The sequence below is a fragment of the Bombina bombina genome, chromosome 4 (assembly GCF_027579735.1).
Source record: "Bombina bombina isolate aBomBom1 chromosome 4, aBomBom1.pri, whole genome shotgun sequence".
NCBI classification, from domain to species: domain Eukaryota; kingdom Metazoa; phylum Chordata; class Amphibia; order Anura; family Bombinatoridae; genus Bombina; species Bombina bombina.
This window is the reverse complement of record NC_069502.1, coordinates 1,152,984,988-1,153,002,482: the sequence shown is the minus strand read 5'-3', so window position 1 is coordinate 1,153,002,482 and position 17,495 is coordinate 1,152,984,988. Positions and strand designations below refer to the sequence as shown.

At 37.3% G+C, this 17,495-nt stretch overlaps 1 protein-coding gene across 2 annotated transcripts in view; it reads right to left on the bottom strand.

Annotated features, from left to right (window-relative positions):
* LOC128658096 (calpain-2 catalytic subunit) overlaps positions 1-17,495 on the bottom strand; it is a 237,715-nt gene that overhangs the window by 149,106 nt on the left and 71,114 nt on the right. For both annotated transcript variants that reach the window (XM_053712589.1, XM_053712590.1), the window contains exons 4-5: positions 7,284-7,417; positions 1,026-1,194 (exon numbers count right to left, since the gene is read on the bottom strand). In XM_053712589.1, the coding sequence (XP_053568564.1) occupies positions 1,026-1,194; positions 7,284-7,417 (303 nt within the window). The remainder of the gene's footprint in view (positions 1-1,025; positions 1,195-7,283; positions 7,418-17,495) is intronic.

Genomic DNA, 17,495 nt, shown 5'->3' with positions numbered 1-17,495 from the left:
TAGTGTAAACTGAACAGTTTTAAGTTAACCTGTCTCATTTCAAACACTGAGCAATCTTAGTCTGAGAGTATAAAATTTTATGCAGATGTAAAAATCTTAGATAAAATGCCTCCTTGCATCTGGAAAGTCCTTGCATAAAGGGGCAGTAAACTGGAATGTAATATATATAAAATGCATATTTGCCAAAAGGGCATCTACCATTTGTGTATTGAGGAGGAAACATTTCTGCATGGTTTTAAATATAGAATTTCTACAGCATTGTCAAATAATCATAAATACACTGCTGCTAAAAAAAATGTGTTTTTATGGACCCCTAGCCCCACCATACAACTACTACCACACTGAAGTTACAATCCAAAATTGCACAAAGAAATAAAAAACATTTGCTAAGTAAGTCCTACCTCCTCTTCAAATGAAAGTGATCTGCCGTCTGACTCAGGCACACACTGTACAAAGTGCCAAGTCTGTCTCACACTGAGCATAGTGGTTTAGTGCACACTAAGAAATCCTCTCAAATGCTAATACTTTACTCCTTGTAATAACATTTCCCATGCTCAATTAGCACTCTCCTGTAGTACCCACTGGTGGCTGCCAAAATAAAAAAAAAAAAAAAAAAATTTTTTTTTTTTTAGTTTTTTTTTTAGTTTTTGCCTCATGGGGCCCCCCTGGCTCATTGGGCCCCTGACAGGAGTCACCCCTGTCACCCCCTGATGGCGGCCCTGGCTGCCGTACATACACATCACACCGGTGTATGTATTCTGTGTTCATGATGGGAAAATTATTCATTAGTAGGTGCAGGAATGGAAAATTCCCTGAATTTCTCTCTTCAAGGAACATATACACAGAGCATTTTTGTTTTGCACTTTTATGTTGCTTTAACAGTTTTGTATTTGCCTCTCAGTGTAAATAAGAATATTTCTCTGCAAATCTAAACACATTTTATTATAGTTACTGGTGAAAGTTCTGCTACTGACTCACTGAATGACAAACTTTTTTTTAATACCAATAAGACAGATTTCACTTACGTCAATGGAGCAGCCTAGTAGGGAGCCGGTCTTCAGAGCTTTTTGGATGATTTTAAATAGATTTGCTGGTGCCTTCTTCAGCTCATACCACTCTGCAATACCACCTGTGAAATCTTCAAAACCTTCAGTGGTCGATCCTCCTGACAGAGCTTCATAAGATCCGTTTAACCTGGGTCAATAGAAAGGCTGATCAGTTTGTAACACTAACAAACGCTTTAAAGGGGCAGTCTTGTTTTTGTTTGTGGGTAGTTTAAAATGTATTATAGTTAAATATTTAAATCTTTCATATGCACTACATAAATGTTATTAAGTGGCTGCTTGTTGAACTGTGAAATATTTTTTGTTACAGGGACATGAAAAACCAAGGCCTAGATTGCAAGTGGAGCAGACAAATAGTCACGCAATTGTACGTTAACACTGCCTGAGTGCTATGAGTTGCGCTTCTATTTTTGCGCTCTTATTAAAAGTCCATAGCTATTTATTTTTTTTAATCACTCGAGTGATTGACGAGCACAAGGGTGCTAAATACCTCACATAATAGATTATATGGGGCTGTAAAATTTGTGTCAGATATGTCTCAAGCGCTAAATGGGGGGGTGATAAGCTGATGGTGCACAACTTCAGATCTTAAAAAGCGCTAAATTTAACAGCAGTATTTTGGATTGCACTCAAATGCAACACTTAAAGTGAAGGCAAAGTTTGCCGGTTTTCTCACCTTTACTATATTACTAACATACTATATAGTGTGATCGCAATTTTTTTAAAAAATATTTTAATATGTATTATTGTATTTATAACTAATGATTTTTACGTATTTTGCTGGTCTTCGCTCCTCCCTCCATGAATTTCCGGATTTTACAGTCTATTACGTACAGAGCGGTCCCGCCCGCTCTATACGTACATCAAATGCGCGTTCTCGCTTGCCGGACAAAGTGTGCATGCGCACACCTCTGCTTATCTTCTATTTGCGCCTGCGTAACTGTTTCAATTTGTTTTTAAATAGAGGACTGAGTCAATGTTTGCTGGTCTCTTTCCTAATTGCGCATGCGCTAAACTGGAGCAAGCCCGGGTAGGAAGTATAAGGAAATAATGCGAACGCATGCACAGAACTTCCAGCAATGTTCTAACGTCAAATGACGGCCGCCTAACGGCCAGACTTACTATTGGCTGATTCAAGAACGTGACCGGACCAAAAAAAAAAAAACGGGCTGTTTAGAAATGATTAGAAATTGCAAACAAAAAGGCTTATAACTCGGTAAATATAGTAAAATAATTAAAATGATGAATTAAAGTTCCTCTAATTTTATAAGTATTTACATTGCCAGTAATCGAATCAGGCGAAGTTTACCTTCACTTTAACCTTACGGGCACAATAAGTGTGCTAATAGCGCTCTTTGTGCTTTCCATTAAATGGATAGGGTGCGCTAAAAAGTTTTGTCTTGTTAAAATGCTTAGGTTAAAATATTTACCCATTCACTTGTAATACCAGATTATGTGATATTCTTTGCACAAAAGATAACACACCCTGTACTTTTATCCTTATTTATCTATAAAGAGTCAACAGATTGCCCAGCACTATAAACAGATATAATATGTGAAAGTAGCATTTGTACGAAGCAAATAGGTAGAGGACCCTGCCAAGAATTGTAACTAAGAGCACTAAATGGCATTTAGGGTGGGATTAAGATTGCTATATACACACCAATTGTGCAGCGCCGCGCTCCCCTCTGAGGAAGCGTAATGTGAAACGCAACCGCGTCAGGGGACTGTTTGTTATTTTATCTAGCTCACCTTTTGTTTAACAATATTTAATGATATAATCTCGCAATTTAATATTTTGACAATCGATCTATATCTTCAAGGGGAATATATGGGGGGGAGGTGGAACAATTGCATAGTCATACACTGGTTCTGTTTGGAAATTGTTAGGAAATTATTTTATTATGTATCTAGTCTACTTAGTTAATTTTTATCAAGGAAATATTCTCCTAATCCACAAATTATATTTTACATAGCTAAGAATACAACATAGTTCATTTTGATACATGTGAGGTGTTCCCCTTCCTACCCACCCCAAACAGATACATTGTTGTTAAAACTTGGTAACAACCCTATATTGCACAATGATTTAACCTAACTTTGGTTACAAAGGTGTAGTGTTTTTAATCTGTTTTGCAGGGCAGCAAGATGGTATATATTTGTTCTGCTGTCTTTTATTAAAGGGACATGAAACCCAAAATTTTTCTTTCATGAATCAGAGAATACAATTTTAAACAACTTTCTAATTTACTTCTATTATCTAATCTGTTTCATTTTCTTAGTATCATTTGTTGAAGGAGCAGCAATGCACTAATGGTTTCTAACTGAAAACATGGGTGAGCCAATCACAATCAATATATATATATATATATATATATATATATATATATATATATATATATATATATATATATATATATATATATATATATGCAGCCACCAATCAACAGCTAGAACCTAGGTTCTCTGCTGCCCCTGAGCTTGCCTAGATAAACATTTCAGCAAAGGATAACAAGAGAAGGAAGCAAATTAAATAAGAGAAGTAAATTGGAAAGTTGGTTAAAATTGTATGCTCTTCTATCTGAATCATGAAAGAAAACATTTGAGTTTCATGTCCCTTTAATATAAAACAATAAAAGTGACATTTTAAGTTTAATTGATAACTTGTATATACAAGGGATTATCTTTTCCCCCTATTTGTGTGAAAAAGCATATTTCTGAGTAAACCTATTTAGTGGGTGAACCTTATTAGTTCAATAAGATCTGTGCAGCTCCGAAAATGGCCGAATGCAGCTTGTGGCCTCCATCTTTGGCATTTGGATCAGCCCGAAAAAGAAGAAAGCACATGTATAATTAAAGGGTTAGTAAAGCTAAAATGAAACTTTCATGATCATTCAATTTATTGAATGTGCTTCATTCTTTTGGTATCCTTTGTTGAAAATCATACCTAGGTAGGCTCAGGAGTTGTTGCAGTTTAATTATTTTAACATTTTAATAATAAATTCTTGTTTCTTGTACAAGATATGATGCACTGGGCACTTAAAGGGGCATGAAACACAAAAATGTTCTTTTGTTATTCAGAGAGAGCATATCAGGAGAATTTGCTTAATTCTCCTGGTATCCTTTGTGGAAAATGATACCTAGGTAGGCTCATGAGCAGCAATGCACTACTGAGAGCTAGCTGCTGATTGGTGGCTGCACATGTAAGCCTCTTGTCATAGGCTCACTCAATATGATTAGCTACCTCCAGAAGTGCATTGCTGCTTCTTCAACAAAAGGATACTAAGAGAATGAAGCAAATCGTAAAATAGAAGTAAAACTAGAAAATTTATTAAAATTGCATCTGAATCATGAAAGAACATTTTTTAATTTAATGTCCCTATAACAGATGTGATAAACTCTCTAGGTTTATCCCAAACGGCTTTAAAATACAATAGCTTTATTTGGTTTATCCTTAATTTTAGTCATTATCAATTAAAGGGATACGAAACAAAAAAACATTATTTTGTAATTCAGACAGAGCATATAATTGTAAAGTTTCCAATTTACTTCTATTAGCAAATTTGCTTCATTCCTATGATATTTTGTGTTGAAGGGATACCTAGGTAGGCATATGGATAACTACATGGCAGGAAATAGTGCTGATATCTAGGACTCTTGCAAATGGATAACATTCTTGCAAAACTGCTGCCATATAGTGGTCCAGAAATGGGCCGGCTCCTAAGCTTATGTACCTTCTTTTTAAAAAATAAAATAAAAAAAGATACCAAGAGAACAAAGAAAGTTGTTTAAAATCTCATACTCCATCTGAATCACAAAATAAATATTTTGGGTTTCATATCCCTTTAACACAAAACATAGCACGGTCTTAAAGTTTCAACGGTTAATTAATATGCAGAAAGTAGGATATTTTGTAATCCGAGTGCTAAGTTTATTGTTTGAATATAGAACAATTTTATAAACATTACTTTTAGGCACTTACATAAAATATATGAAGTACATTTGTTCACTATAAAACAAAACCTCAGCAAGGCTTCTTTCTGCAGAACGCTATAGGTAGTGACTGTTCTTTACTTGTTTGAACTAAATGCACAATACATTTGGAACTCTTTGTAGTAGAATATCTTCAGTTTATCTCCATCAATAATTAAAGATAGTGATGCACCGAAATGGAAATTCTGGACAGAAACCGAATCCGGAAAAAAAAAAAAACAGGCAAAAAATAATGCCATTTTCTGCCAAAATGTTTCTGCGACCAAAATGTTGGTGCTTCCCTACTTAAAACAATTATAAATATCCATATACTGTATTATTCTTCATTTAGTTCTATGTAACATAATCATATTTAACAGTTTTTTTTAACCAATTATAGTCCTAGAAAACTCATTATATGCAGAACAGTAAATCAAGTAATAAACTTAAACAGCAGCTCTAGGCTAGCATAAAATTTGAAACATGCTACACAATAATTTTACTGAAAATAACAGGCAAAAAAAACGAAAAACGAAATAGCCAAAAATGCCATTTTCGGCCGAAACTTTCTGCGGCCGAAATTTTGGTGCATTCCTAATTAAAGAGTTCATTTTATTGATCTGAGCTTCTGCGATTGCTGTCCTGTTTTATATTTCACCAACTTTCCATCTCCTCTTTCTGATCTCTATTCAGCATCACTACACCAATTACTTACTGTATAACTCACAACATTTCCCAGTAGATATGTGCATGATCGAAAAATTTGTTTCGGTTCGGTTCAGAGTTTTTCGAATTTAGTTTCGGATCGATTCGAATTCGGAAAACTTCAAATGAATTCGTTTCGGATTCATTCGGATTCGAAAAAATTCGGCAATTCGAAATTTCGATATGTGTGCTGTGTATTAGACTAGTATTATGTACTGTATATTAGGTGTAACCCATGGTAGAGTGATATAACCTAATATACTGTACAATACTAGTGTAATCCATGGCCATCCGAATTTACTGAATAAATCCGAACTAATTCGGATTTATTCGGTAAATTCGGCAGTATTTTAATTCGGAAATTCGGATCGATCCGAATCTCCGAATTTGTCAAATTTTCCGAATTTCCAAATCGATCCGAAACAAATTGCACATGTCTATTTCCCAGGTGTCTACCAGAAGTGGGAGGTCTATGCAGTGCGAGAGGACTATGACCAGAGGAGGTGGAGGCACAGGTGTGAGATGGGTGTGATTGGTTTTGCAAGAGACTGGTGGGTTGGGTGGGATTTTGGGTTGACTATGGGCAGCAACATAAAAAGGCTCACATGTTCTTCTGTCATGTAGATCATCTCCTGCAAAACAGTGATGTATGGGCAGGGCCCTATACCCAATGCAGTTAATGTCAATCATAAAGCTGCATAATATACAGTTGATTCATAAATAATAATAATAATTGAATATATTTTGATAACTTGCTTCACTAAATGATGGTATCAATTTTAAAACTGCTGTGTGTTCTTTGTAAACTAATAGGTTTTGCTCCGTAGTCTACTGAACAGTTGATATTCCACTACATCAAGTTGTCTGTGAATAATTCTGTTTTAATGCCCTTATTTTATTTCTTTCCAAAGTTCAGAAAATGTTTGTCTCACACCCAAGCAAGGAAATATCATCCAATACACCCTCCAACAAATTCAAAAGTGCATCAGTCAACAAATTCAGATGCAGACACCAAGCTTGTTGTCCTAATATCAGCAAATTCTTTCATAACCTTAAAAGGGACAGTCAAGTCCAAAAAATACTTTCATGGTTCAAATAGGGCATGTAATTTTAAACAACTTTCCAATTTACTTTTATCACCAATTTTGCTTTGTTCTTTGTTCTTAAGGTATTCTTAGTTGAAAGCTAAACCTTGGCGGTTCATATGCTAATTTCTTAGACCTTGAAGGCCGTCTCTAAAAGAACTGAAATAAGGGGGCAGTCTGCAGAGGCTTAGATACAAGGTAATTACAGAGCTAAAACATGTATTATTATAACTGTGTTTGTTATGCAAAACTGGGGAATGGGTTATTAAGGGATTATCTATCTTTTAAAAACAACAACAATTCTGGTGTTGACTGTCCCTTTAAGGTAGATCCACTTTAGGATCACTGACACTTTGGCAAACATGAAGAAACATCTTGTCACATAACTAGTCTTGTTTATTTTAGTACACAGTAATATATATAAGCATTAAACCCTTTAAGCCCAGATCATCCTTACTTGGCATAAGCTTTCTCCATGAGAGCGCTCCAGAATTCACTGCCCTCTGCTGAATGAACAAAGACCAGTTCTCCATTTTTGGTGGGCAGTCTGTCATCTACAACCACGTCCACCCACTCTCCATACTGCCAGAACTGAAAAGATAGAATTTGTACCAGTGAGTAAGACCTTTTGTTGTTACTGGTGAGTGATAAGCTGCCTGCACTCTAATGATAAGCATCCAGAACTTAGAACATACTACAAGAATCCTCTAATGATAAGTTGCCAGTACTTAGAACATTCTGAAAGAATCCTCTAATGATAAGCTGCCAGCACATAGAACATTCTGCAAGAATCCTCTAATGATAAGCTGCCAGCACTTAGAACATTCTGTAAGAATCCTCTAATGATAAGCTGCCAGTACTTAGAACATTCTGCAAGAATCCTCTAATGATAAGCTGCCAGCACTTAGAACATTCTGTAAGAATCCTCTAATGATAAGCTGCCAGTACTTAGAACATTCTGCAAGAATCCTCTAATGATAAGCTGCCAGCACTTAGAACATTCTGCAAGAATCCTCTAGTGATAAGTTGCCAGTACTTAGAACATTCTGCAAGAATCCTCTAATGATAAGCTCCCAGCAAATAGAACATTCTGAAAGAATCCTCTAATGATAAGCTGCTAGTACTTAGAACATTCTGCAAGAATCCTCTAATGATAAACTACCAGAACTTAGAACATTCTGCAAGAATCCTCTAATGATAAGTTGCCAGCACATAGAACATTCTGCAAGAATCCTCTAATGATAAGCTGCGCCTGCTAGTACTTAGAACAGTCTGCAAGAATCCTCTAATGATAAGCTGCCAGTACTTAGAACATTCTGCAAGAATCCTCTAATGATAAGCTGCCAGTACTTAGAACATTCTGCAAGAATCCTCTAATGATAAGCTGCCAGCACTTAGAACATTCTGCAAGAATCTTCTAATGATAAGCTGCCATCACTTAGAACATTCTGCAAGAATCCTCTAATGATAAGTTGCCAGCACATAGAACATTCTGCAAGAATCCTCTAATGATAAGCTGCCAGTACTTAGAACATTCTGCAAGAATCCTCTAATGATAAGCTGCCAGCACTTAGAACATTCTGCAAGAATCCTCTAATGATAAGCTGCGCCTGCTAGTACTTAGAACATTCTGCAAGAATCCTCTAATGATAAGCTGCCAGCACTTAGAACATTCTGTAAGAATCCTCTAATGATAAGCTGCCAGTACTTAGAACATTCTGCAAGAATCCTCTAATGATAAGCTGCCAGCACTTAGAACATTCTGTAAGAATCCTCTAATGATAAGCTGCCAGTACTTAGAACATTCTGCAAGAATCCTCTAATGATAAACTACCAGAACTTAGAACATTCTGCAAGAATCCTCTAATGATAAGTTGCCAGCACATAGAACATTCTGCAAGAATCCTCTAATGATAAGCTGCGCCTGCTAGTACTTAGAACAGTCTGCAAGAATCCTCTAATGATAAGCTGCCAGTACTTAGAACATTCTGCAAGAATCCTCTAATGATAAGCTGCCAGTACTTAGAACATTCTGCAAGAATCCTCTAATGATAAGCTGCCAGCACTTAGAACATTCTGCAAGAATCTTCTAATGATAAGCTGCCAGCACTTAGAACATTCTGCAAGAATCCTCTAATGATAAGCTGCCAGCACTTAGAACAGTCTGCAAGAATCCTCTAATGATAAGCTGCCAGTACTTAGAACATTCTGCAAGAATCCTCTAATGATAAGCTGCCAGTACTTAGAACATTCTGCAAGAATCCTCTAATGATAAGCTGTCAGCACTTAGAACATTCTGCAAGAATCATCTAGTGATAAGCTGCCAGTACTTAGAACATTCTGCAAGAATCCTCTAGTGATAAGCTGCCAGTACTTAGAACATTCTGCAAGAATCATCTAGTGATAAGCTGCCAGCACATAGAACATTTTGCAAGAATCCTCTAATGATAAACTACCAGAACTTAGAACATTCTGCAAGAATCCTCTAATGATGATAAGCTGCCAGCACTGAGACGATAGAATTTGTACCAGTGAGTAAGACCTTTTGTTGTTACTGGTGAGTGATAAGCTGCCTGCACTCTAATGATAAGCATCCAGAACTTAGAACATACTACAAGAATCCTCTAATGATAAGTTGCCAGTACTTAGAACATTCTGAAAGAATCCTCTAATGATAAGCTGCCAGCACATAGACCATTCTGCAAGAATCCTCTAATGATAAGCTGCCAGTACTTAGAACATTCTGCAAGAATCCTCTAATGATAAGCTGCCAGCACTTAGAACATTCTGCAAGAATCCTCTAATGATAAGCTGCCAGCAGTTAGAACATTCTGCAAGAATCCTCTAATGATGATAAGCTGTCAGCACTTAGAACATTCTGCAAGAATCATCTAGTGATAAGCTGCCAGTACTTAGAACATTCTGCAAGAATCCTCTAATGATAAACTACCAGAACTTAGAACATTCTACAAGAATCCTCTAATAAGCTACCAGCACATAAAACATTCTGCAAGAATCCTCTAATGATAAGCTGCCAGCACATAGAACATTCTGCAAGAATCCTCTAATGATAAGCTGCCAGCACATAGAACATTCTGCAAGAATCCTCTAATGATGATAAGCTGCCAGCACATAGAACATTCTGAAAGAATCCTCTAATGATAAGCTGCCAGCACATAGAACATTCTGCAAGAATCCTCTAATGATGATAAGCTGCCAGCACATAGAACATTCTGCAAGAATCCTTTGATGATAAGCTGCCAGTACTTAGAACATTCTGCAAGAATCCTCTAATGATAAGCTGCTAGCACATAGAACATTCTACAAGAATCCTCTAATGATAAGCTGCTAGCACATAGAACATTCTACAAGAATCCTCTAATGATAAACTACCAGCACATAGAACATTCTGCAAGAATCCTCTAATGATAAGCTGCCCGCACATAGAACATTCTGCAAGAATCCTCTAATGATAAGCTGCCAGCACATAGAACATTCTGCAAGAATCCTCTAATGATAAGCTGCTAGCACATAGAACATTCTGCAAGAGTCCTCTAGTGATAAGCTACCAGCACATAGAACATTCTGCAAGAATCCTCTAATGATAAGCTGCCCGCACATAGAACATTCTGCAAGAATCCTTTAATGATAAGCTGCCAGCACATAGAACATTCTGCAAGAATCCTCTAATGATAAGCTGCCCGCACATAGAACATTCTGCAAGAATCCTCTAATGATAAGCTGCCAGCACATAGAACATTCTGCAAGAATCCTCTAATGATAAGCTGCTAGCACATAGAACATTCTGCAAGAATCCTCTAATGATAAGCTGCCAGCACATAGAACATTCTGCAAGAATCCTTTAATGATAAGCTGCCAGCACATAGAACATTCTACAAGAATCCTCTAATGATGATAAGCTGCCAGCACATAGAACATTCTGCAAGAATCCTCTAATGATGATAAGCTGCCAGCACATAGAACATTCTACAAGAATCCTCTAATGATGATAAGCTGCCAGCACATAGAACATTCTACAAGAATCCTCTAATGATGATAAGCTGCCAGCACTTAGAACTTTATGCAAGAATCCTCTAATGATAAGCTGCCAGCACATAGAACATTCTGCAAGAATCCTCTAATGATGATAAGCTGCCAGCACATAGAACATTCTGCAAGAATACTTTAATGATAAGCTGCCAGCACTTAGAACATTCTGCAAGAATCCTCTAATGATAAGCTACCAGAACTTAGAACATTCTGCAAGAGTCCTCTAGTGATAAGCTGCCCGCACATAGAACATTCTGCAAGAATCCTCTAATGATAAGCTGCCAGCACATAGAACATTCTGCAAGAATCCTCTAATGATGATAAGCTGCCAGCACATAGAACATTCTGCAAGAATACTTTAATGATAAGCGGCCAGTACTTAGAACATTCTGCAAGAATCCTCTAATGATAAGCTGCTAGCACATAGAACATTCTACAAGAATCCTCTAATGATAAGCTGCTAGCACATAGAACATTTTGCAAGAATCCTCTAATGATGATAAGCTGCCAGCACATAGAACATTCTGTTAGAATCCTTTAATGATGATAAGCTGCTAGCACATAGAACATTCTACAAGAATCCTCTAATGATAAGTTGCTAGCACATAGAACATTCTACAAGAATCCTCTAATGATAAGTTGCCAGTACATAGAACAGTCTGCAAGAATCCTCTAATGATAAGCTGCCAGTACTTAGAACATTCTGCAAGAATCCTCTAATGATAAGCTGCCAGTACTTAGAACATTCTGCAAGAATCCTCTAATGATAAGCTGTCAGCACTTAGAACATTCTGCAAGAATCATCTAGTGATAAGCTGCCAGTACTTAGAACATTCTGCAAGAATCCTCTAGTGATAAGCTGCCAGTACTTAGAACATTCTGCAAGAATCATCTAGTGATAAGCTGCCAGCACATAGAACATTTTGCAAGAATCCTCTAATGATAAACTACCAGAACTTAGAACATTCTGCAAGAATCCTCTAATGATGATAAGCTGCCAGCACTGAGACGATAGAATTTGTACCAGTGAGTAAGACCTTTTGTTGTTACTGGTGAGTGATAAGCTGCCTGCACTCTAATGATAAGCATCCAGAACTTAGAACATACTACAAGAATCCTCTAATGATAAGTTGCCAGTACTTAGAACATTCTGAAAGAATCCTCTAATGATAAGCTGCCAGCACATAGACCATTCTGCAAGAATCCTCTAATGATAAGCTGCCAGTACTTAGAACATTCTGCAAGAATCCTCTAATGATAAGCTGCCAGCACTTAGAACATTCTGCAAGAATCCTCTAATGATAAGCTGCCAGCAGTTAGAACATTCTGCAAGAATCCTCTAATGATGATAAGCTGTCAGCACTTAGAACATTCTGCAAGAATCATCTAGTGATAAGCTGCCAGTACTTAGAACATTCTGCAAGAATCCTCTAATGATAAACTACCAGAACTTAGAACATTCTACAAGAATCCTCTAATAAGCTACCAGCACATAAAACATTCTGCAAGAATCCTCTAATGATAAGCTGCCAGCACATAGAACATTCTGCAAGAATCCTCTAATGATAAGCTGCCAGCACATAGAACATTCTGCAAGAATCCTCTAATGATGATAAGCTGCCAGCACATAGAACATTCTGAAAGAATCCTCTAATGATAAGCTGCCAGCACATAGAACATTCTGCAAGAATCCTCTAATGATGATAAGCTGCCAGCACATAGAACATTCTGCAAGAATCCTTTGATGATAAGCTGCCAGTACTTAGAACATTCTGCAAGAATCCTCTAATGATAAGCTGCTAGCACATAGAACATTCTACAAGAATCCTCTAATGATAAGCTGCTAGCACATAGAACATTCTACAAGAATCCTCTAATGATAAACTACCAGCACATAGAACATTCTGCAAGAATCCTCTAATGATAAGCTGCCCGCACATAGAACATTCTGCAAGAATCCTCTAATGATAAGCTGCCAGCACATAGAACATTCTGCAAGAATCCTCTAATGATAAGCTGCTAGCACATAGAACATTCTGCAAGAGTCCTCTAGTGATAAGCTACCAGCACATAGAACATTCTGCAAGAATCCTCTAATGATAAGCTGCCCGCACATAGAACATTCTGCAAGAATCCTTTAATGATAAGCTGCCAGCACATAGAACATTCTGCAAGAATCCTCTAATGATAAGCTGCCCGCACATAGAACATTCTGCAAGAATCCTCTAATGATAAGCTGCCAGCACATAGAACATTCTGCAAGAATCCTCTAATGATAAGCTGCTAGCACATAGAACATTCTGCAAGAATCCTCTAATGATAAGCTGCCAGCACATAGAACATTCTGCAAGAATCCTTTAATGATAAGCTGCCAGCACATAGAACATTCTACAAGAATCCTCTAATGATGATAAGCTGCCAGCACATAGAACATTCTGCAAGAATCCTCTAATGATGATAAGCTGCCAGCACATAGAACATTCTACAAGAATCCTCTAATGATGATAAGCTGCCAGCACATAGAACATTCTACAAGAATCCTCTAATGATGATAAGCTGCCAGCACTTAGAACTTTATGCAAGAATCCTCTAATGATAAGCTGCCAGCACATAGAACATTCTGCAAGAATCCTCTAATGATGATAAGCTGCCAGCACATAGAACATTCTGCAAGAATACTTTAATGATAAGCTGCCAGCACTTAGAACATTCTGCAAGAATCCTCTAATGATAAGCTACCAGAACTTAGAACATTCTGCAAGAGTCCTCTAGTGATAAGCTGCCCGCACATAGAACATTCTGCAAGAATCCTCTAATGATAAGCTGCCAGCACATAGAACATTCTGCAAGAATCCTCTAATGATGATAAGCTGCCAGCACATAGAACATTCTGCAAGAATACTTTAATGATAAGCGGCCAGTACTTAGAACATTCTGCAAGAATCCTCTAATGATAAGCTGCTAGCACATAGAACATTCTACAAGAATCCTCTAATGATAAGCTGCTAGCACATAGAACATTTTGCAAGAATCCTCTAATGATGATAAGCTGCCAGCACATAGAACATTCTGTTAGAATCCTTTAATGATGATAAGCTGCTAGCACATAGAACATTCTACAAGAATCCTCTAATGATAAGTTGCTAGCACATAGAACATTCTACAAGAATCCTCTAATGATAAGTTGCCAGTACATAGAACAGTCTGCAAGAATCCTCTAATGATAAGCTGCCAGTACTTAGAACATTCTGCAAGAATCCTCTAATGATAAGCTGCCAGTAATTAGAACATTCTGCAAGAATACTCTAATGATAAGCTGCCAGTACTTAGAACATTCTGCAAGAATCCTCTAATGATAAGCTGCCAATACATAGAACAGTCTGAAAGAATCCTCTAATGATAAGCTGCCAGTACTTAGAACATTCTGCAAGAATCCTCTAATGATAAGCTGCCAGTACTTAGAACATTCTGCAAGAATCCTCTAATGATAAGCTACCAGAACTTAGAACATTCTGCAAGAATCCTCTAATGATGATAAGCCGCTAGCACATAGAACATTCTGCAAGAATCCTCTAATGATGATAAGCCGCTAGCACATAGAACATTCTGCAAGAATCCTCTAATGATGATAAGCTGCTAGCACATAGAACATTCTACAAGAATCCTCTAATGATGATATGCTGCCAGCACATAGAACATTCTGCAAGAATCCTCTAATGATAAGCTGCCAGCACATAGAACATTCTGCACGAATCCTCTAATGATGATAAGCTGCCAGCACATAGAACATTCTGCAAGAATACTTTAATGATAAGCGGCCAGTACTTAGAACATTCTGCAAGAATCCTCTAATGATAAGCTGCTAGCACATAGAACATTTTGCAAGAATCCTCTAATGATGATAAGCTGCCAGCACATAGAACATTCTGTAAGAATCCTTTAATGATGATATGCTGCTAGCACATAGAACATTCTGCAAGAATCCTCTAATGATGATAAGCTGCCAGCACTTAGAACATTCTGCAAGAATCCTCTAATGATAAGCTGCCAGCACTTAGAACATTCTGCAAGAATCCTCTAATGATAAGCTGCTAGTACTTAGAACATTCTGCAAGAATCCTCTAATGATAAGCTACCAGAACTTAGAAAATTCTGCAAGAATCCTCTAATGATGATAAGCTGCCAGTACATAGAACAGTCTGCAAGAATCCTCTAATGATAAGCTGCTAGCACATAGAACATTCTGCAAGAATCCTCTAATGATGATAAGCTGCCAGCACATAGAACATTCTACAAGAATCCTCTAAGGATAAGCTGCTAGCACATAGAACATTCTACAAGAATCCTCTAATGATAAGCTGCTAGCACATAGAACATTCTACAAGAATCCTCTAATGATAAGTTGCCAGTACATAGAACAGTCTGCAAGAATCCTCTAATGATAAGCTGCCAGTACTTAGAACATTCTGCAAGAATCCTCTAATGATGATAAGCTGCCAGTACATAGAACAGTCTGCATGAATCCTCTAATGATAAGCTGCCAGTACTTAGAACATTCTGCAAGAATCCTCTAATGATAAGCTGCCAGTACTTAGAACATTCTGCAAGAATCCTCTAATGATAAGCTGCCAGTACTTAGAACATTCTGCAAGAATCCTCTAATGATAAGCTGCCAATACATAGAACAGTCTGAAAGAATCCTCTAATGATAAGCTGCCAGTACTTAGAACATTCTGCAAGAATCCTCTAATGATAAGCTGCCAGTACTTAGAACATTCTGCAAGAATCCTCTAATGATAAGCTACCAGAACTTAGAACATTCTGCAAGAATCCTCTAATGATAAGCTGCCAGCACATAGAACAGTCTGCAAGAATCCTCTAATGATGATAAGCTGCTAGCACATAGAACATTCTGCAAGAATCCTCTAATGATGATAAGATGCTAGCACATAGAACATTCTGCAAGAATCCTCTAATGATGATAAGCTGCTAGCACATAGAACATTCTACAAGAATCCTCTAATGATGATATGCTGCTAGCACATAGAACATTCTGCAAGAATCCTCTAATGATGATAAGCTGCCAGCACATAGAACATTCTGCAAGAATCCTTTAATGATAAGCTGCTAGCACATAGAACATTCTACAAGAATCCTCTAATGATAAGCTGCTAGCACATAGAATATTCTGCAAGAATCCTCTAATGATAAGCTGCCAGCACATAGAACATTCTGCAAGAATCCTCTAATGATAAGCTGCCAGCACATAGAACATTCTGCAAGAATCCTCTAATGATAAGCTGCTAGCACATAGAACATTCTGCAAGAATCCTCTAATGATAAGCTGCTAGCACATATAACATTCTACAAGAATCCTCTAATAAGCTGCTAGCACATAGAACATTCTGCAAGAATCCTCTAATGATAAGCTGCCAGCACATAGAACATTCTGCAAGAATCCTCTAATGATGATAAGCTGCTAGCACATAGAACATTCTGCAAGAATCCTCTAATGATGATAAGCTGCCAGCACATAGAACATTCTGCAAGAATCCTCTAATGATAAGCTGCCAGCACATAGAACATTCTACAAGAATCCTCTAATGATAAGCTGCTAGGACATAGAACATTCTACAAGAATCCTCTAATGATAAGCTGCTAGCACATAGAACATTCTGCAATAATCCTCTAATGATAAGCTGCCAGCACATAGAACATTCTGCAGGAATCCTCTAATGATAAGCTGCTAGCACATAGAACATTCTACAAGAATCCTCTAATGATAAGCTGCTAGCACATAGAACATTCTGCAAGAATCCTCCAATGATAAGCTGCCAGCACATAGAACATTCTACAAGAATCCTCTAATGATAAGCTGCTAGCACATAGAACATTCTACAAGAATCCTCTAATGATAAGCTGCCAGCACATAGAGCATTCTACAAGAATCCTCTAATGATAAGCTGCTAGCACATAGAACATTCTGCAAGAATCCTCTAATGATGATAAGCTGCCAGCACATAGAACATTCTGCAAGAATCCTCTAATGATAAGCTGCCAGTACATAGAACAGTCTGCAAGAATCCTCTAATGATAAGCTGCCAGTACTTAGAACATTCTGCAAGAATCCTCTAATGATAAGCTGCCAGTAATTAGAACATTCTGCAAGAATACTCTAATGATAAGCTGCCAGTACTTAGAACATTCTGCAAGAATCCTCTAATGATAAGCTGCCAATACATAGAACAGTCTGAAAGAATCCTCTAATGATAAGCTGCCAGTACTTAGAACATTCTGCAAGAATCCTCTAATGATAAGCTGCCAGTACTTAGAACATTCTGCAAGAATCCTCTAATGATAAGCTACCAGAACTTAGAACATTCTGCAAGAATCCTCTAATGATGATAAGCCGCTAGCACATAGAACATTCTGCAAGAATCCTCTAATGATGATAAGCCGCTAGCACATAGAACATTCTGCAAGAATCCTCTAATGATGATAAGCTGCTAGCACATAGAACATTCTACAAGAATCCTCTAATGATGATATGCTGCCAGCACATAGAACATTCTGCAAGAATCCTCTAATGATAAGCTGCCAGCACATAGAACATTCTGCA